Source organism: Elgaria multicarinata, chromosome 10 (genome assembly GCF_023053635.1).
Source record: "Elgaria multicarinata webbii isolate HBS135686 ecotype San Diego chromosome 10, rElgMul1.1.pri, whole genome shotgun sequence".
In the NCBI taxonomy this organism is placed as follows: Eukaryota; Metazoa; Chordata; class Lepidosauria; order Squamata; family Anguidae; genus Elgaria; species Elgaria multicarinata.
In genome coordinates this window covers 3,166,580-3,187,465 of record NC_086180.1, presented here as the reverse complement: position 1 = coordinate 3,187,465, position 20,886 = coordinate 3,166,580, and the positions used below count along the sequence as shown (strand labels likewise).

Here is a 20,886-nt window from a genome sequence, read left to right as displayed (position 1 = left end):
GGGTTCCGCAGGGCTCTATTTTATCCCCTATGCTGTTTAACATATACATGAAGCCGCTGGGGGAGGTTATCCGGAGATGTGGACTGAGGTGTCATCAATATGCGGATGACACCCAGCTCTACCTTTCCTTTTCATCAAACCCAGGTGAGGCAGTGACTGTTCTGAACCAGTGCCTGGGCACGGTAATGGACTGGATGAGGGCTAACAAACTGAGACTCAATCCAGACAAGACGGAGGTACTGTTAGCGGGTGGTTCATTTGTCCGGCGAGGTGATGTTTGCCCTGTCCTGGACGGGGTTGCACTCTCCCTAAAGGATCGGGTCCGTAGTTTGGGGGTGCTCTTCGATCCAGAACTGTCACTTGAGGCACAGGTGAACTCAGTGGCAAAGAGCACCTTTTATCAGCTTAGGCTGATATACCAACTGCGCCCTTATCTGGACAGTGATAGCCTAGCTACAGTTATCCATGCTCTGATAACCTCTCGTTTGGATTACTGCAATGCGTTATACGTGGGGCTGCCTTTGAAAACGGTCCGGAAGCTTCAGCTGGTACAAAACAGGGCAGCCCGTTTACTAACAGGGACTGGCTGGCGAGATCACATTACGCCAGTCCTTTTACAACTTCATTGGCTGCCAGTCCAGGTCCGGGCCCGATTCAAAGTGCTGGTATTGACATTTAAAGCCCTAAACGGTTTGGGGCCAGGTTATTTGAAGGAACGCCTCCTCCCATATGTACCTACCCGGACCTTAAGATCATCTACAGGGGCCCTTCTCCGTGAGCCCCTGCCAAAGGAAGTGAGGCAGGTGGCTACTAGGAGGAGGGCTTTCTCCGTTGTGGCACCCCGGTTGTGGAATGAGCTCCCCAGAGAGGTCCGCCTGGCGCCTACACTGTACTCCTTTCGTCGCCAGCTGAAGACCTTTTTATTCACTCAGTATTTTAACACTTAATTTTAACTTAAATTTAAATTATACTGTTTTAACTCTGTATTTTAACCTTATATCAATTTTGCTGCGTGGTTTTATACTGGTTGTGCTTTTTATATTGTATTTTGTATTTGTATTTTTAACTTGTTGGTTGTTTTATGATGATTTTAATTTTTGTGAACCGCCCAGAGAGCTTCGGCTATTGGGCGGTATAAAAATGTAATAAATAAATAAATAAATAAATAAATAAATAAGTCCTACAGTTTAAAAAAACTTTTCCACCACCATAAGCCTTAACATTCTATGGCTTATAAAACTAGCACCTGTTGGGCTTATGTCTACCTGATGAGGTCTACAATTCTGCAACAGTTCAAACAGATCTGCTAAAAACTGCCACAGGTACAGCAAGTTAAAAAGTGTTGAAAAAGAAGAAATGTATCCTTTTTTCCTAGAGCTGCGCACTGCCTCAGCCCGAATCTCCAAATCTGAGTCAAGGTGGGCCCATTCAGCCTGCTCTGGTCCAAATCCAAAGTGGTACTGGGTCAGCCCGAGCTTGAAGCAGATTGGTACCAAAGCCTTGGGGTGCCTCAGGCTGATTTGGGGCAGTGCTAGGCCACTCACCCCACCTGCCTGCCCAAGAAAGCCATCACAAGGCCAACCGTGAATCCAAGTGAGTCCATTGGACTCACCAGACTCGCTCCCCTCTCCCTCTCTGCCCTGCCTGGTTATCTTCTGCCCTTCCCAGTTACCACCCATCACTCCCTACCACTGGGACTTTCCTTCACATGCGTCGTCTTTCATAGAATCATAGAATAGCAGAGTTGGAAGGGGCCTACAGGGCCATCGAGTCCAACCCCCTGCTCAATGCAGGAATCCACCCTAAAGCATCCCCGACAGATGGTTGTCCAGCTGCCTCTTGAAGGCCTCTAATGTGGGAGAGGCCACAACCTCCCTAGGTAACTGATTCCATTGTCATACTGCTCTAACAGTCAGGAAGTTTTTCCTGATGTCCAGCTGGAATCTGGCTTCCTTTAACTTGAGCCCGTTATTCCGTGTCTTGCACTCTGGGAGGATCGACAAGAGATCCTGGCCCTCCCCTGTGTGACAACCTTTTGAGTATTTGAAAGGTTGTATTCCTATGAATCAAGCTGCGATTTAATGGTAAAATCGCGGGTCTCTCTTTTTTTAATAGCTCTATGGCTGCAGACTATGTGCAACCATAGAGCACATGAATGTACATCCCAGTGATAATGGTGGTTCTGGATTTGGGAGGGTGGAGGGAGTAAAGTAGGGAGTCCAGAGTCCGATGGACTCCCGGCCAGCTTCTGGCTTTCCTGGGTTTCCCACCGAGCAGCCGGCACCCAAGAACCCCACAAAAGCTGAACTGCATCAGTACTGAAGCATGCCGCCCAAGCCCTGAAGCCCCTCAATTTGAATCGAGGCTATTTCAGAGCCGCTGAAACGCGCTCCGAGATGAGCCTGGAAGGCTATGTGCAGCCCTACTTTTAACTCCAATGTTGGAGACAGTTATATCATATATTACTGTGAAGTTTGGGTGAAAACTTCTGATGTACTTTATTCAGGCTACTTGAAGCAGGCCATCCTGCATTTGTTTGGTGGAACTCTGAGCAGCGGTTCAAACGCTATGAAGGTGTTCCTGCCCCCTTATAGCCTATGGCAGCAACTGCTGGCAAAAAATGATCTCGTCTGGAATGCTGCCAGCAGTCCAGTGTTTTCAGAGGCATTCTGGGTTGGAGAGGGAATCTAACGGATACTCTGTGCAAGGCTACTTCCTTTAGGAATGGAATAGGATTTCACATAGGCAGGCGGCATGTTATTTCATGGATTGGGACGCTAGCCCGGGAGGAGAAAGGGGCCAAAATCCTCCCCACCCACACAGGATCCCCGGAGCACAACTCTTATCGGCCCTTGATCACTGCCCCAGAAGACTCTGCAGAGCAGCCCTTTGTGAAGCATGGGTCAACGCACAGGAGGATTCCTTGGGTGAGGCTCAGATGCTCCAAAAGGCAGTACAGAACCTGGATGACCTGGGGCATCTTCACTGGTCCCAGGCGCTTCATCCTCCCCATCTGGATTTGGGCCTGAAAGACCACGGAAACATGTGGGAGGTTGGCGAGTCTATGGGAAGCCACTGCAACTTGTGACATTGCAGAACATCCTTGCTGATCACATTAGCTTCTCCTTTCCTGCTTTATGGCGCTTGAGCCAACAAGAGGTGGGCTGAACTCTGGCCTTAGGGTGCCAGGCGGGTGAGCACCCAAGGGCTGCACAAGAGGGGAGAGAAGTCTCGGGAGGCTACAGGGGAGGCTGGGTTATTGCACAAAAGCCCAGCGCCACGTTTCGGACACTGGTTTTCCACGCCTCCTTCAGGAAGGACATGGAGACAACGCGAATGAGGCAACACAGAATTAAAAACCTTTTACTTCTGCGTGGTCTCGTTCTTGCTCTTTGTATGTACTTTTACAGCCCCTGAAGAAGGCCTAGAAAACAAGAGGCCGAAACGTCTCATGCACTTTTCTATCGCACCTGGAGACTCCTTTCTCTTTTTGTGCTTAACTATGGTCTTAAGCTGGCACGTCGGGGGTGGGGGGGGTTCACGGAACGTTTTGAAAAGCTCTGGGATAAAAACGTTCAAGGGGGGACAGAGCACCTGGGGAAACAATTTAAGCTCCCCAAATGGGAGCCGGAGTTTTAAATCTTCAGGGATCACCGGAGTCTATCTGCCCCAGAGAGGAGAGGCTGCTGCAGCACAGGGGGCAGACTGGTTGACCACGCACTACGGTACCTTCTCCTCCTCACTCTCCTTGGGAGTCCCAGGCTACCATTGAGGTGCTTCCCTTGCTCTTCCGCCAAGTCGGCTTTGCTTGACTCCTGCGCTACTTCTTCTCATCTGCGGCTCCCAATGCCTTCTGCGACTTCCTCCAACTGCCCTGGTCATTTCCCTTGTCTTCTCAGCTTGGTCCCTTCAAGAGCCTTGGGTCTCTCAAGCAAGCTGCTCTGTGATTGGCTGCCTGCTGTCCTACCCAGCAGTCACAATTGGCAGCACACCTGGAGCTGAAAGGGAAAGTGGATTGTGATGTCATGGGGGGAGGGGGCTGCAGTGAGGCACCTGCAGTATTTGGCATCCCATCTCAGATGGAGCATCGAAGGAAAAACCATAGCGGGCTCCTCGTTGGTTTTCTGAGCCCAGCTGGGCCACCAATGCAATTGTTGAGAGAGTTTGAGGCTGAGAGGAGGTCGGAACAGCTCCTGGATCATGGCTTATCCTCTTAGGCGCCACACTCTAGTGTGTGGTTGATTTTACCATGATTTCTTAAAATAAACTTTAAAAAACCCTTCATCCCCAGTACACCACGATGTGTGTTTGCAAATGCCTGGGTGGATGAGCAAGGGAATTTGTCATGTAGGCCGGGCCCGAACAATGCTGTCAGCGGCCCGGCCTACACAAGACTTCCGTTGTAGAGTCAGTCTGTTTTTAACCACAAAACCCACAAGGCTTTTGCTGGCTGCAGTTTCAAAAGACCAATGTCAGGAATACCTTGGCAGCACGACTGCAATAAAAAAAAGCATCTCCTCTGATTTGAAAGGGAGCACCTGAGCAAGAGCAAGAGCACTTGAGACGTATCAACATTGCTCTCAGCAAAAGCACAGAGATGGTCCGAGAGATCAACTACGAGAATGCTGTGGGCTTTAAAGCTGATGGTAAGGGAACATGGTGTGTGTGTGTTTTATGAATTTATGCCCTTCTTTCCTCCTTATATATAAAAGAGAGAGAGTCAGACAACGCAGGTTACAGAACATGGGGGGGGGGGGGGAAACATTCACCAATTATTAAAACGTCATTACGTGAAGCTGAAGGTAGCAGCAAAAGCCTGAAGAAGAAGTCAAATAAATGACGGTTATCAACAGCTGTGGTATGCCAGGCTCCCTAGGTCTCATCCCTTGTCTTAGTTTTAGGGATGATGTTAAGGTTTCTTGTGTTTCAGATGCAAAGCAGGGGAGACTCTGGAAAAAGCTGGTTTGGGTGAGCAGAGGCGCAAAGATTTCTCTTAGGGGAAATAAGGGTTTCATCCAGACTCGATAGGACCTTAACATATTGTGACTGAGAGCTGGGGGAGCAAATATGGTAGCTGGAAATATTTGGGGGAGCACACCTGCTACCCCTTCCTTCTCCTGTCTGCAGTCTCTTTCCTGAAGGACGGGGTACCAAGGCTTAGAAGCGAGCAGTGGATTGGGGCAGTGTTTAAACATCAAAAGGCATGGTGTGTCTCCTTTGATGCATTGCACAGAATCTGCTGTTTTGGTTTGGAGGGGGCATAGCCCGGTGTGATATTGCACCGGCTTGGCATAAAGAAGGTCCCCAATTCAATACCTGGCTTTTCCAGATAGGGCTAGGAAGGAATGCTGCCTGAAACCCTGGAGAGTTTCTGCCGGTCAGTGTCGACAATACTGGGCTCGGTGGACCAACGGTCTGACCCAGTGTCAGGCAGCTTCCTATGTTTCTACACTTTCCACACGTGAAGAATCCTTGCCACTTAGGGTATGGTCTTCAAGTTATGGTGGATGCAAACCCACAGCCACAGCAAATGAGGACCAGCTCTTGGACAAGCAGACAGCTCTAGGCATTTCATTGTGCTTTATTCGGCCCTGGTTAGGCCTCATCTAGAGTATTGAGTCCAGTTCTGGGCTCCACAATTCAAGAAGGACGCAGACAAGCTGGAGCATGTTCAGAGGAGGGCAACCAGGGTGATCAGGGGTCTGGAAACAAAGCCCTATGAAGAGAGACTGAAAGAACTGGGCATGACAGCACTCTTCAAATACTTGAAAGGTTGTCACACAGAGGAGGGCCAGGATCTCTTCTTGATCCTCCCAGAGTGCAGGACACGGAATAACGGGCTCAAGTTAAAGGAAGCCAGATACCAGCTGGACATCAGGAAAAACTTCCTGACTGTTAGAGCAGTACGACAATGGAATCAGTTACCTAGGGAGGTTGTGGGCTCTCCCACACTAGAGGCCTCCAAGAGGCAGCTGGACAACCATCTGTCAGGGATGCTTTAGGGTGAATTCCTGCATTGAGCAGGGGGTTGAACTTGATGGCCTTGTAGGCCCCTTCCAACTCTGTGATTCTATGATTCTATGATTCTATCAGTTTGAGTAGAAAAACACATAGGGAAGTGGGGAAGTCTCTCTCTGGATCTTACAACACAACCTCCAGGGAAGTCTTTCTGCACATGAATGGAAGCGGCACCCAGCATAGAAACACAAGTAGCTGCCTTCTACAAGGTCTACGCCAGGAGTGGGCAGAAAGTAGATCTCCAGGTGTTCTGGACTTCAGCTCTCAGCATTTTTAACCAGTAGCCGTGCTGGCAGGGCTTCTGGGAGTAGTCCAAAACAACTGTAGATCCACCTTCTGCTTGCTGCGGTCTACACCAGCCATGCCCAACCTGATATGTTGGACTACAATTCCCATCATCCCCAGCTGGTGTGATTGGAGTTATGATTCAACACATCTGGGGAACAACAGGTTGGGGAGGGGCTGCACTCACTGGCTGCCACAGCTTCCAGACAGGAGTCTTTCTCAGCCCTACCTGGAGAGGATCCAGAATATGAAGCTGGGCCCTTCCATAGGCAAAGCAGGTGCTCTACTGCTGCGCTACGGCCCTTCTCCACACAAGAACCCTTGAATTCGCCCTGTGAAATTTTGCAAACGTGTGACTGTATGCAAAAAAATGTGATTTCACATCCACCTGCCTTGATTTGCAATTTTAAACGGTGAGCAGCTCTGTGCTCTACGTCTTTAACCCATCGCTCACTCAAGGAAGCTGATGGACAGGAACCCTGGACCAACAGAAGGAAGTATTTGGTGGACAATTAACTTGTGAGATTCACTGCCGCAAAATGAGTGAGAGTCACTGGCTTAGGTGGCTTTAAAGCAGGATTAGGAAAATGCATGGAGGAGGTCTAGCCATGGTTCTTAGACAAGATATCTCAATGGAGCATCCCCAGGCAGAGGCAAGGTATCTTTGAGCGTCCAATGGCAGGAACAAACCAGAGGAAATAGGCCTCTCCTTCTGGGCTTCCACATCTGGCTGGCTGGCCGCATCTGGGAACAGAATCCTGCATTTGATGGATCCTGCCCTCTGATCTAGCAAGGCATGTTCTTCTGCTGTCTCTCCATTGTAGCATCATTATCATGGTTAACAATGCTCTATCCAAAAGCACACGGTTGGTTCTACCGACGCGTCTGGCCCACATGAAGATGTTTCAACGACGCTTGACCAATGGGTAGCCATTCATAGGGCTTAATAGGAAGGAGGTCCCAAAGCAAGCCTTGAATACCATTCCCCTCAAATGCATGATGTAACAGAGGGTCCTCTGAGCATATGCAGAATGCATTTTCCTCACCACCAGCTATAGCCAGCCACTTCACATCAGGAATTTGGAAACAAGAATTTACAACTTGGAAGACCACAACTTTCATCAGCTGGCCTGGATGATGGAATTGTGTTTCAATACATCTGGAGAGTACCTCATTGGGAAGGCTGGTCTATATGGAGCCAAAGACTGACCCATAGCAACCAGGTTTTAAAATTATTATTATTATTATTATTATTATTATTATTATTATTATATTACTATTATTTCTTACCCGCCTCTCCCTCTGGATCGAGGCGGGGAACAGCATAGAATTCCTGCCCACTTCAGGGACCAATGATGAAAATGCACAACCCTGTTCTCATTTGCTCCCGAAGCAACCAAATCAAGTTCATCCACTTTCCGTCCCGGCAACTGACTGAGTCAACCCTCAAACCATGAGGCCAACAGCTGAAAACCCAGAGATTCTGAAAGGATTGGGGGAGGGGACGGACATAACTGCTCCATAACCTTGGGGGAATTGGGATCGTGGCTTTGCCCCTCACCCTACCATGGATTTCCTCCCAGATAAAAAGGGTTTAATCAGAATAACCTTTGGGGAGACAACACAATTTGCCCTCCTCAAAGATGTGGAAGAGAGAATAACTAATCTTGAGGCAGTTCTAGGGTCTGGTGATGGAAACAGAAGGAATTGTTAAGTAAAAGGAAGGGAGATCTCCAGAGTGTGACGCAAGCAGGCTTTTGCAAGGAAGGGCTTGGTCATCTTTCTACTTCCTCTCTCTCTCTCTCTCTCTCTCGTTTCTTGTTTTGTTTTTAAATGCTGGCTAGCTGGATATAATGTATTTCCAAAGGCCTGAAGTTTCCCTTCCCCAAACTGAAGGCTTGATGACATCATGAGGCACCATCTAGGGTGACCCTATGAAAAGGACGACAGGGCTCCTGTATCTTTAACAGTTGCATAGAAAAGGGAATTTCAGCAGGTGTCATTTGTAAATATGGAGAACCTGGTGAAATTCCCTCTTCATCACAACAGTTAAAGCTGCAGGTGCCCTGCCCTCTTTTAAATCTGCTCACTCTAGTATAGCTCCTGCAGCTTTAACTGCTGTGATGAAGAGGGAATTTCACCAGGTTCCCCATATATACAAATGACACCTGCTGAAATTCCCTTTTCTATGCAACTGTTAAAGATACAGGAGCCCTGTCCTCCTTTCCATAGGGTCACACTAGGCACCATCAGCACTTCTTTTCTTCAAGAAATTGAGAGCATTATCTGATGGCTTGAATACGTGAAAATGATATGGTGATAAACCTTGGAGGGTTCCACTCTAAATGTATAGCCGCGGCTCCTTTTGTGAACCAGTTGCGTCCTACTGATGAAGAATTCTCGAAACAGAACTTGTACCGGACTACTGTTTATTAGACGCTTTATGAAATTATTTATTAGACGCATATATTATGAGATTATTGATTCTTGTCATGAATGTTTTATGGATGCCAACTTTCTAGGCTTCATTATGAATGTTTGATGAACAACTTGTAAATGTTATCTATATGCCTGTCTTTTGTACATTTGTGATATTTTTTGAATTATTCGTCTATAAAACTTTCTTAGTACCTTTGTGGTTGTTTGTTATCACTCCTATTGTACTATTGTTATTTTCAACCACAGCCTTCTATTTTACTTTACTTTCTCTTTTGAATCTGGTCCCTCTAGTATAGCTCCTGCAGCTTTAACTGTGGTGATGAAGAGGGGATTTCACCAGGTTCTCCATATATACAAATGGCACCTGCTGAAATTCCCTTTTCTATGCAACTGTTAAAGATACAGGAGCCCTGCCCTCCTTTTCATAGGGTCACACTAGGCACCATCAGCACCCCGAGATCTGCAGTAGCTCTTTCTTGGCTTCTGGGCGCACAGCTGAAGCTGCTGATGAGGTCCTGTGTCAAGGGTAGGCCTGGTCAGGCACCTGCCGAGGGCCCACAGCCCAGCAGGGTCCCACTGGCAAGATGGCCCAGGAGTCGCCCATTGCAACCTGCCTGTTCACCTGCCCAGACAATGATGATGGTGAGCAGCAGCAGCAGATGCCAGCACAGCCTTCCTGCACACTCGCTCGCTGCCTGTCAAGCAAGCAAATGGGAGCCATGATGAGGAAGAGCAGCTGGTGGCAATCCCTGCTGGATGTTCACAAGGGGTGGGGAGGGAGGGAGGGAGGGACACACACAGAGAGAGAGAGGGGGGGATTTATTTGGTTTTACCACCCTCTACTTCCAGACACCGCTCCTGCCCCATCTCACAAGAGAACCATCTCCGTCATGGCCTTCCTGCTGCTTCTGATTCTCCTGCTGGCCATCTTGCTTACTGCGGTGGCCATTCTGTGTAAGTACAACGGCGCAAATTCATTTGTTGCATTTCTATACCGCCCAATAGCCAAAGCTCTCTGAATGGTATACAAAAATCAAATGCATTTCACCGACCCATATTTGGATTCGGTTCCACTTTACTCTCGACAGGCATGAATTTCTATCCTCCTTCTCGAGTGTTTGGTATTGTGAGGAACACTGAGAGCCAGTGTGGTGTAGTGGTTAGAGTGTTGGACTGGGAGTCCGGAGATCCGGGTTCTAGTCCCCACTCGGCCATGGAAGCTCACTGGGTGACTATTTATTTATTTATTTATTTATTTATTACATTTCTATACCGCCCAATAGCCGGAGCTCTCTGGGCGGTTCACAAAAATTAAAAACATTCAAAGTATAAAACAAACAGTATAAAACCATAATATAAAATACAATATAAAAGCTCAACCAGATAAAAACAGCAGCAATGCAAAATTACAAATTTAAAACACCAAGTTAAAATTTATTTATAGACTGTTAAAAGGTTGGGAGAATAAAAAGGTCTTCACCTGGCATCTAAAAGTATATAATGTAGGTGCCAAGCGTAGGTGCCTTAGGGAGCTCGTTCCACAGCCGGGGTGCCACAGCAGAGAAGGCCCTGCTCCTGGTAGCCACCTGCCTCACTTGCTTTGGCAGGGGCTCACGGAAAAGGACCCCTGAGGATGACCTTAGGGTCCGGGCAGGTACATACAGGAGGAGGCGTTCCTTCAGATAGCCTAGCCCCAACCTGTTTAGGGCTTTAAATGTTAATACCAGCACTTTGAATCGGGCCCGGACTTTGGGCCAGTCACAGACTCTCAGCCCAGCCTACCTCACAGGGTGGTTGTTGTGAGGATAGAAATAGAGAGGAGGATTATATATGCCACCTTGGGTTCCCTAAGCAGGAAAAAGGTGGGATATAAATGTAAGAAATAAATAAACCCTAATTGGATCATAATTCTATCATTCTGCTACTTGCTATCTGATGAGAAGACTGCCTCTGAGCATTAATATTCTTTCACGGTTTCTTATCCATCTGGCCAAGTTGGGACTGTTTCCATGAAAAACTGAAGGCATTAGCCCTCAGACCACAGCAAGGGAGAGAACTAAGGACCTCAAAATGGCGCCAGACTCAACGTGTGGTTCTGGCAGGTGGGCATCTGCCAAGAATTAAGGAACAGGGCACCTCTGAGCCTGTGCCCAGCCCAGGAATTTGTGCTCAGTACCAGAAGCAGGCTCCCAGATCCTTTCGCACAAAAGGTTTTGGCCAAACATTCTTTTTTCAGCAACCTAATTTATTTCATTTCATTTCATTATTTCATTTCTATACCGCCCAATACCAAAAGCTCTCTGGGGGGTTCACAAAAATTAAAACCATGAAGAGCATAATAAAACAACCAACAATTTAAAAACACAAATACAAAATACAATATAAAAAGCACGACCAGGATAAAACCACACAGCAAAAATTGATATAGGTTAAAATATGAAATTAAAACAGCAGAGTTTAAATTTAAGTTAAATTAGGTGTTAAAATACTGAGAAAATAAAAAGGTCTTCAGCTGGCGACGAAAGGAAAACAATGTAGGCACCAAGCGAACCTCTCTGGGGAGCTCGTTCCACAGACGCGGTGCCACAGCGGAGAAAGCCTTCGTCCTAGTAGCCACCTGCCTCGCTTCCTTCAGCAGGGGCTCACGGAGAAGGACCCCTGTGGATGATCTTAAGGTCCGGGCAGGTACATATGGGAGGAGGCAAGAGAACTCCTCTTTAGAGAGGAGGGGGGAGAACTCTTTAGTTATTGCTATCATTAGACAATTGATATGATATGTTTATTTCGGTCATAGACCAGCACAACGATTGTTAGACAATTGGGAGTCGATTCAGAAATCTTTGCAGCTCTACCGCAAATCACCCAGAGGTTGAACAGTCGATCCTGTTCTTGCATCCACCAGTACTTCTTTTCCGAGTTTAATCCTGCAGTCTTGTGATCTCTAGATTTCCAGAGACAAAGGACCGTCCTGGAACTCGAAGGAGTGGTCAAAAAGATCAGAAAGACCCTGCAGCTCAGCAACATCTCTTATGCATCAGAGAAAGCATCTGAAAGTGAGTAACGAATTTCAGAAACATAGGCCTTGTCTGGCAGCAAATGATGCTGGGAAAGTGGTACGTGTGGGATGGGAGTAGCCATTTTTATTTTCGCTTTCCACTGGAAGTTTCCTGCTATTTCATTTATCATTTATGTAGCACTTCCAATTTGCATAGTGGAATTGGTTTGCTGTCACAACCAATCTATAAGGTAGAGCACTATTATACCCATTTTACAGATAGGGGACAGAGGATATGACTTGCCCTAAGTCGCACCATAGGTTTATGGAAGAGGTAGACTGGACCTTATGGGATGTGTTGTGTACAAAAACTTGCATGGTGTTTAGAATGGGGATGAGGAGGCGTTTTTCTCCCTCTCCCATAATGCTAAAACCCAAAGGGGTCATGCCATTCAGCTGAATGGTGGGAGATCCAGGACAGGTAAAAGGATTTCTTCACACAGAGCATAGATGAATTATGAAATTCGCTACCGATTTGGATGGCTTTAAAAGGCAGTGGGATAAATTCTTGAAGGAGGAGGCTGTCAATGGCTACTAGCCATGATGGTTGTGTGCTATCTCCAGTATTCGAGGCAGTAAGCCTGTGTGCACCAGTTGCTGGGGAACATGGGTGGGAGGGTGCTCTTGCACCACGTCCTGCTTGTTCATCCCTGGCCAATGGCTGGTTGGCCACTGTGTGAACAGAGTGCTGGACTAGATGGACCCTTGGTCTGATCCAGCAGGGCTCTTCTTATGTTCTTACAGGGTGGATTTGATTTAAATCAATTTGATTTAAATCATGATTTAAATCACTACTCAGAAAGACTTGATTTAATCATGTGACTCCCCCCCTCCCAAAAATGTGCACTCTTCCTCGCTATATTTTACACAACTCAGAGTTAACAAGGACTCATTCTTGCTGGTATAATCTTAATATTTACAACCAGGTGAAGGTTTCATTTTTAGAATAACAACTTTTCAGATTAGTTTTAATCTTAGCTTCTTGTGCAGATCTATTCCACTCTCAACAATCTATTCATTGAATTTTTTGAAACTTGGCACTATTCTGTGTACATAGATTCGCAAAGGAACAACGGGATTGTGATCTCTGCAGAAACAAATTCACAGTTTTGAGAACTGTAAAACCAAGCATCTGTGTTAATATCTTCTAGATAGAAAAATTGCCCAATAATGTTAAAGAAACCTCTGGAAGCGCATGACATTGTGAATGGATTAATGGAATTCATTTACCCAAAAATGTAAACACTGCATGAATATATAGAATTAAAAACTAATCCTTATTTCATGATGAATAACCTTTGGACTATAATTTACCTTAAATAGAAAACTTTCTTTAGATAGATTTTTCCTCAAAAAGCATTTTATTTTAAAAAAATCTGATTTAAATAAAAAAAATCTGATTTAAATAAAAGAAAATCCAAACATTTTTTTTAAAATCATTGGTTTTTATCCACCCTGTTTCTTGTGTCTTTACTATTTAGCGGCCTCATTCATCGCCAGAGAATACCTTTTTCTCTCATAGACCTCCCCATGCCTTTAAACCAGGGGTGGGCAAATTGTGGCCCTCCTGACATTTAGACCTTCAACTCCCATCAACCGTATCCAGCATGATGAGTAGCAGGCCAAAACATCTGGAGGGCCAGTTGTATAGGAGTTGGACACCCAACAGGCACAGCATTCCCTCCTCACCACATGGCAATGATGTTCTCAGGCAGACAGAAATTTCAGAAAATTACTTTCCGGTAGGGCTGTGCACTGACACGCACACACCCGAACCGCTTCGTGGCCAGATCCGGAACTTTCGGATCAGGCCCGAACCACTTCGGGTCGATCTGCTCCACAGGGCAAGATCCGGAGGGGCGGATCGAGATTTTGCCCCCTTCCCTACTTACTTGCCTCAGCGGCAGGCAGCAGAGGCAGGTAAGTGGGGAGGGGGGGACAAAATGGGGGCTAAATAAGCCCCCCTCCCCCCTTACCTGGCTTCACCGCGGTCGCCGCATGGACTGTGGCAGCACAGCCAGGTAAGCCCCCCTCCCCCCCACTTACCTGCCTCCGTCGCGGTCTGGCGCAAGCTTCAACTGAGGCCCAGGCCTGGGCCTCAGTTGAAGCTTGCGCCAGACCGTGACGGATACAGGTAAGCCCCCCTCCCCCCTTGGCTGTCTCCGTTGCCATCACCGCATGGACTGCAGCGGCACCAGGAGAGCCCCCCTCCACCCCATTTACCTGCATTCAGAGCTCCGGATGGAGGCGAACTGCTTCACCACGAACCACAGCTCCCCTGACCCGATTCGGATCCGCCTTTAGCAGAGGCGGATCAGGTCGCTCCGCTCCGGATTCGCGATCCAAATCAGAGCGGAGCACAGCCCTACTTTCTGTTGTCCCACTTCACTCAACCCTAAGGCTTGATTTGTTCTGATGTTACACCAAATTCTACACTTCCAGATGTTCAGTTCTTGGAAAACATCCATGGGTCTTTCTCCAAGATCCAGACGCGCCTGGAGAATATCAGTGTGTCACGGACAGCTTTCGAGAAGCGTTACAGTGAGTAGGACACACACCCTCAGTCAGATTTAGTGACATGATCTATTTCTATCCACTCTTCTTCCAAGGAGATCAAAACAGCATCCTTTGGGCTCCCACATAGCCTTAATATTGATTATTTAAATCTTTGAATAACCTCATGTAGAATAGATAAGCTTCCCTCATGCCAACGGTGTGACTGATTTAAAGACATCAGCAAGTAATCAGGGTTGCCTCCATATCAAAACGCTTAGATCATGATCTAGTTAAAAGGCACAAGAGCAGAGCAGGCTGGGTTTTTTTCTAGTCAAGTGGTAATGGGTCACGGTTCTATTTACACCAGGGCTGTGGAATCGGCACATAAAACCTCTGACTCGGACGCCTTTATTCATGGCGACTCCAACTCCTTTAATTATAGATCAATATAGGAAATAAATTTTCTATATATTTCCTACATCGACTGGAAGCACGCAACTTTTTAGAGCCCTAACCTGTTAAAGCCTGGGTCTAAAGGCTATAGCTAAGACATTCTGGGTTTTTATTATTATTATTATTATTTATTAAAGAAGCCCAAAAATGAAAACAATGAGGTTATATTTTCTAAAATCCAAATAAAAATCTCCTTTACTGTGTTACGTGATATGCTCTCATTAGACCTGTGTACAACTTGCACACGTTCTAATGAGACTCACATACACACACTTGTAAGGTCATAGAGCATCTGTGGCTAAGTAAGGTGATTCTTATCTAAATGAATTGCTTGACCTAGCCTTGTGATTGCTCTCAGCCCCATTCCTGTGGGTTTTTTTCTCATTTCTGTTGGAGATGGAGGGGTGAAGACACCTTGACAGTTGGCTGCCTCAAAATGGAGTCTGTACTGCTCACTCACAGGAGAGCTACTTCGTAACAACTGTATTTTATTCAGTTAAAAGTGAAAGTTTGTTTTTGTGCTTCCTTTCCTTCCTCCCCCCACTCCCTCCCTCATACACCCCCAAAAAACTCTTTCTTCCCCCACAAACAACCCAGCGGGGCCCAGCGCTTACTGCAACCAGCCAAGATTACCGAACTCCTTCTTGTGCTCGGAACTCACATGCTTGGAGCACCTGAGTCATGGCGACTTGTCTGAGCCTGCTTGTGAAGGAGCAGCGAGCGGCACTCTGGAAAAGGCAGCACATGGATCTGTCTTTTCCTCTGCTGCTGCTGATCCGCTGAGGGGGTCTGAATTTCTCTGGCCAGCTGGACTGCGAATCCGGGATTTTTGTCCAACCAGCCAGAATATTTTGGAATTGGCTGGAATCCAGGACAATCTTTGTTTTCAGGGATATATTGCAACTCTATATACAATTTAAATTTATTGGGAGTGGGAGTTGGTACATTTTTACCGACTCCGGCTCAAGTAACCCAAGAATTGCTTCTGACTCCACAGCCCTGATTTACAACACCAGATATTTGGGGCGGGGGTGGATATAGCCCCTGTATTGGGGGTGGTTTTTGATAAAATAAGGCAGGGGCTCCTAAACGTTAAGCACTTATTTATTTACGTTTATAAATCACCTTTCAGAGTAAACCCTCCCAAGTTAGTGAACAGAACTAACATATCTACTAGATTTAAACGTCATCTGATTTCCTTTTTGTTTGTATGCTTGTCTTTGTTTTTGAGAAATTGATACAATCCCCCTTTTAAGGTGGGGAGGGACTCTTAAAATCCACAAAGCTTAATAAAAGAATGAGTATAACAGAAGATTAAGAACCAGACTGTACCATATACGCATGCCCCTGGTAGAGTCCTGGTTCAATTATAGGAGGTTGGACTCGATGGCCTTATAGGCCCCTTCCAACTCTACTATTCTATGATTCTACAATGAGCCTTTCAAGGCCACTTGAAGGCTTGTAATGACGCAGAAACCGAGGCAGAAAAGGGGGGGGGTCTGCAGGAGCAGTTTGTCATACAGGGCCAAGAACCGGGGAAATTCCCTCTTCCTCCGCTTGCAGAAGTGCAATGGGGTCAACAGCACTAAAGAGACGGGAGCGTAAAGCAGCAGGGGAAAACATTTCCATTTTAACCACCTCCAACACCAGATACCTTATTGTATAAAACTCTCACATTGTCTTGAGTGGTTGTCCTGGAAGGGTCAGAGCACCCTGCTGCCCTCCAGATGTTTTGGACTACAACTCCCATCAACCCCAGCCAATCGATTGGGCCTATGGGGGGTATAGTCCAAGAAACATCTTAAGGGCACCAGTATGGGGAAGGCCAACTTGGAGGTCACCAGCACTCAAGAAGCCAGACAAGAACTTTATCAGTCTCCGACAAGAACAGAATGGAAGCAGGAGGCCCCCGGCTCCTCCCAGATCCAACTTTGTCCAGTGCCACCCAGTAACTAAACTCTATAATGACACTATCCACACCGTTTCTTACAAGCAGAAATGCCCAAATCCTCTTTCACAGCCTCCCCAGCGCTGGCTGAGGATGATGGACATTGTAGTAACAGGCTGGAGAAGGCTGCTTTAGAAGATGTGTTGAGCCGTTGCCCTTTTTGCTATCCAAGATTCAGACCTTATTCTTTGCTCTAAAAGGGAACGTTCTGGGATTGCTCTCTACCGGCTGGACGTTTTATGATGGGAGCTTCTACTTCCTTTTCCAAGAGGCGAAGTCCTGGCACGAGGCTGAGCAGGCCTGTGAGTCACACGGGGCACACCTGACCTCTGTCACGTCACGGAAAGAGATGGTGAGAATCCGGCTTCCAAAACTATTATTTACCTGCTCATCTAACAAATGCATCAGCCTCCCCCAACCTGGTGCCCTCCAGACATTTCAGACTTCAACCACCATCAGCTCCAGCCAACGCAGTTAATGGTAAGGAATGGTGGCCATTTTAGTCCAGAACAACTGCAGGGCAGCAAGTTAGAGAAGACTGAATTGCATGAGCCTCTGGGCTAGCCAGGGACATTGTCTCACCCCAAGTTGCTAGGCTGTGCAATCCCAGAGCTTTAGGGCTGCCAACTTTTTACTAGCCTCTACTCTTGTCCCTTTCCCATTAGCTGAGTCTGCAGATATTGCCAGGTGAACATGCTAACCTCCATGCCAAGAATACCTTCATCTGCCAATTTTCACCCATAAAGATGCTGGTAAAGGCACAAGAACAGGTTTTTTTTTCTGGTCACTTTGCAATTCTAGAGGTAAGGATCCCTCGAAACACTGCAGATGACGCTGACCACAGTTCCCATAATTTGGGGGTCCTGTGTGGAGGAACCCAAAAGGGCGGGTTCCCTTGGTTTGCTGAGTGGTGGTCAACTTCTCTCATCTTAGAAAAGGTTTATTACGAGCAGCCTGCAGTGCAGCAAGGTGGCAACCCATAGAGGATCTGAAGGACTTCCCACTAATTGCAGGCAAAGCTAACATACTTATAGGGACATTTCCCCTTAGGAACGACAGAACCTTCCCGCCAATCACAATACAGTTTTGTAATGCAGTAACCAATGATAGACAAGGCATTTATGCATGTGCAGAGTGCAAATAGTTCTGAGACTAGGAAAACAATACACAGATGGGTACTGCAATCAATTAAGCAACCAGAACTCCCATCTGTTTCCTTCTTGTGGTTAGCTTGCTTTGGACATATCTCACTCCACGCTCTGCTTCTGTTCAGACACAGTCCTGCGACATGTATTTCAACATACAAGTATTTACCTGTGGGCATAGGTAAACAGACCACCCATCTTGATTTCCTCGACACCTGGCATGCCAGTGTAACTTGGAGAGGTTTACTGGAAAGCCTTCCTGACTGTTAGAGCAGTACGACAATGGAACCAATGACCTAGGGAGGTTGTGGGGCTCTCCCACCCTAGAGGCCTTCAAGAGGCAGCTGGACAACCCTCTGCCAAGGATGCTTTAGGGTGGATTCCTGCATTGAGCAGGGGGTTGGACTCCATGGCCTTAGAGGTCCCTTCCAACTCTACTATTCTATGATTCTACTTCTGAGTAAGCAGGCCTAGGATTGGGTTGCCTGATTGCAAATCCAAGTATCCACCGGCCGCTCTTCAATTCCATAGCCAAGCCAGGATTTGAGACGGGCTCCTTATTCCTGATCATAAGTCTTTCCCCTCTGGACCCCAGCAGCTCTCAAGTGACTTGCTATTGTTTTGCAGGATTATCTCTTCCGGGAGGCCAGAGGGCAGTTCTTTTGGATTGGACTCACGGACCAAAGGGAAGAAGGCACCTGGTCTTGGGTGGATGGCGAAAAATACAAGGACCTTGGGTAGGTCACACTAGAAAGTCAGGACAGGACGTTTGTTGCAAACCAGCCTTCTGCTGCCCTTCAGATGTGTTAGACTACACCTCCCATCATTACCATCCATGACAGGAGTTGCAGCCCAGCACATCTGGAAGGGAACAGGCTGGCGAAGGCTGTTGAACACTCACACAGGCACGGCTAACTGGCAGCAGATGGAATCAGTTCTACCATCGGAACGAATTTGGCTCCTGGCTGTGATGCTTGCTTGGAAGCAACCAAGGAGAGGCAACGAGTGGGGTACCGCAGGGCTCAGTCCTGGGCCCAGTGCTCTTCAACATTTTTATTAATGATTTGGACGAGGAGGTGCAGGGAACGCTTATCAGATTTGCAGATGACACAAAATTGGGTGGGATAGCTAACACCCTGGAAGACAGAAACAAACTTCAAAGTGATCTTGATAGGCTGGAGCGCTGGGCTGAAAACAGCAGAATGAAATTGAATAGGGATAAATGCCAAGTTCTACATTTAGGAAATAGAAACCAAAGGCACAGCTACAAGATGAGGGATACTTGGCTCAGCAACACTACAAACGAGAAAGATCTTGGAATTGTTGTAGATCACAAGCTGAATATAAGCGAACAGTGTGATATGGCTGCAAGAAAGGCAAATGCTATTTTGGGCTGCATTCATAGAAGTATAGCTTCCAAATCACTGGAGGTACTGCTTCCTCTCTATTCGGCCCTGGTTAGGCCTCATCTAGAGTATTGCGTCCAGTTCTGGGCTCCACAATTCAAGAAGGACGCAGACAAGCTGGAGCATGTTCAGAGGAGGGCAACCAGGATGATCAGGGGTCTGGAAACAAAGCCCTATGAGGAGAGACTGATAGAACTGGGTATGTTTAGCCTGGAGAAGAGAAGATTGAGGGGAGACATGATAGCACTCTTCAAAGGCTTAAAAGGTTGTCACACAGAGGAGGGCCAGGATCTCTTCTCGATCCTCCCAGAGTGCAGGACACGGAATAACGAGCTCAAGTTAAAGGAAGCCAGATTCCAGTTGGACATCAGGAAAAACTTCCTGACTGTTAGAGCAGTATGACAATGGAACCAGTTACCTAGGGAGGTGGTGGGCTCTCCTACCCTGGAGGCATTCAAGAGGCAGCTGGACAACCATCTGTCAGGAATGCTTTAAGGTGGATTCCTGCACTGAGCAGGGGGTTGGACTCGATGGCCTTAGAGACCCCTTCCAACTTTATTCTATGATTCTATAAAGGCCGCAGCTGCTTTGCACCGCACACACCTTTGCGGGGACATGTCTCCATGCATCACAATGGGGCCTGAGCTGCCTAGGATGATGGAGGGGGAAGGCAGGGGGTGGGGGGCAGAGTGGATAAACTTGTCCCACTCTACGAGCGTGAGCTACATGGCCTCTTTGTACTTGCCACAAGGTAAGCCTTCCAGCTCCCTTGCCCAAGAACTGATGGAACCAGGGAGGGGAGCGTTTAGCTGCAGGAGGCAAGAGTTTCCACTTCCTTTCAGAAGGAATTCTTTGCTCTCCAGGCAGATCTGCAGGATGAAGTCCAGCAGAAAGTGCATTGTCTAAATCACCAGCTTTTTTTCTCCACCACTTTTCTTTCTAGTTTCTGGGGACGAGGGCAACCTGACAACTGGCATGGCGCACCAGGGCACCACGAAGATTGTGTCCACGTCAGCGATCACTGGAACGATGTCAGCTGCACGTACCATTATAAAGGGTTCTGTAAGAAGGTCTTCCCTTGAGCAGAAGAATACTATCACTGCCTTGCCAGATTGGGCCACGGGACCCTCTAACCCGCCATTCCGCCTCCAAAAAGTAGCCAGCCAAATGCCTCCGGAAGCTCACAACCAGGTGCCAGACCATAGCAGACCTCACCCGATGACTGCTGAGTTTTCTTAGGTGCCTTTGGCAACAGATTTTGTTAAAACGCTTTTTTCAAAACGCACAACATCTGCATCTGCTGAATTCTTCCCTCCCCAAGTCGACATGTGGGTTGACATCCCAAAATAATGTTAAGGCGTTGACGAGGCAAGGTTTGCCAGGGCAGAAGTCAGGTAGATGCTTCCTCAGCAAAGTGTGTTCTTCCATATGTTTAACGATCCTACCTTCAACTATCTTCACCTGGGTCAGACATTTGGCTGATGGGTCTTCTCATTTCCTGGCCTCTCAAACCACCCACCACCCCCACCCCCTTTTCAATTTGGGGTTGATACTTTCAACAGGGGTCCCCTATCTTTTTGGAACCCCCAGGAGCCTTTGTGAATGTGAGAAACCGTTGTGGGCACCACCACAAAATGGTTG

The 20,886-nt window shown here is 47.2% G+C and overlaps 1 protein-coding gene across 1 annotated transcript; it reads left to right on the top strand.

Moving 5' to 3' along the window:
- The first annotated feature begins 4,479 nt into the window (after nucleotides 1-4,479).
- Nucleotides 4,480-20,886, top strand: LOC134404957 (C-type lectin domain family 4 member F-like). The gene is made up of 7 exons (XM_063135992.1): nucleotides 4,480-4,646; nucleotides 9,592-9,696; nucleotides 11,688-11,795; nucleotides 14,240-14,338; nucleotides 16,895-17,046; nucleotides 18,467-18,576; nucleotides 20,189-20,886. The coding sequence occupies exons 1-7, from the start codon at nucleotides 4,598-4,600 to the stop codon at nucleotides 20,325-20,327; spliced, it is 762 nt and encodes a 253-aa protein (XP_062992062.1). The 5' UTR covers nucleotides 4,480-4,597; the 3' UTR covers nucleotides 20,328-20,886.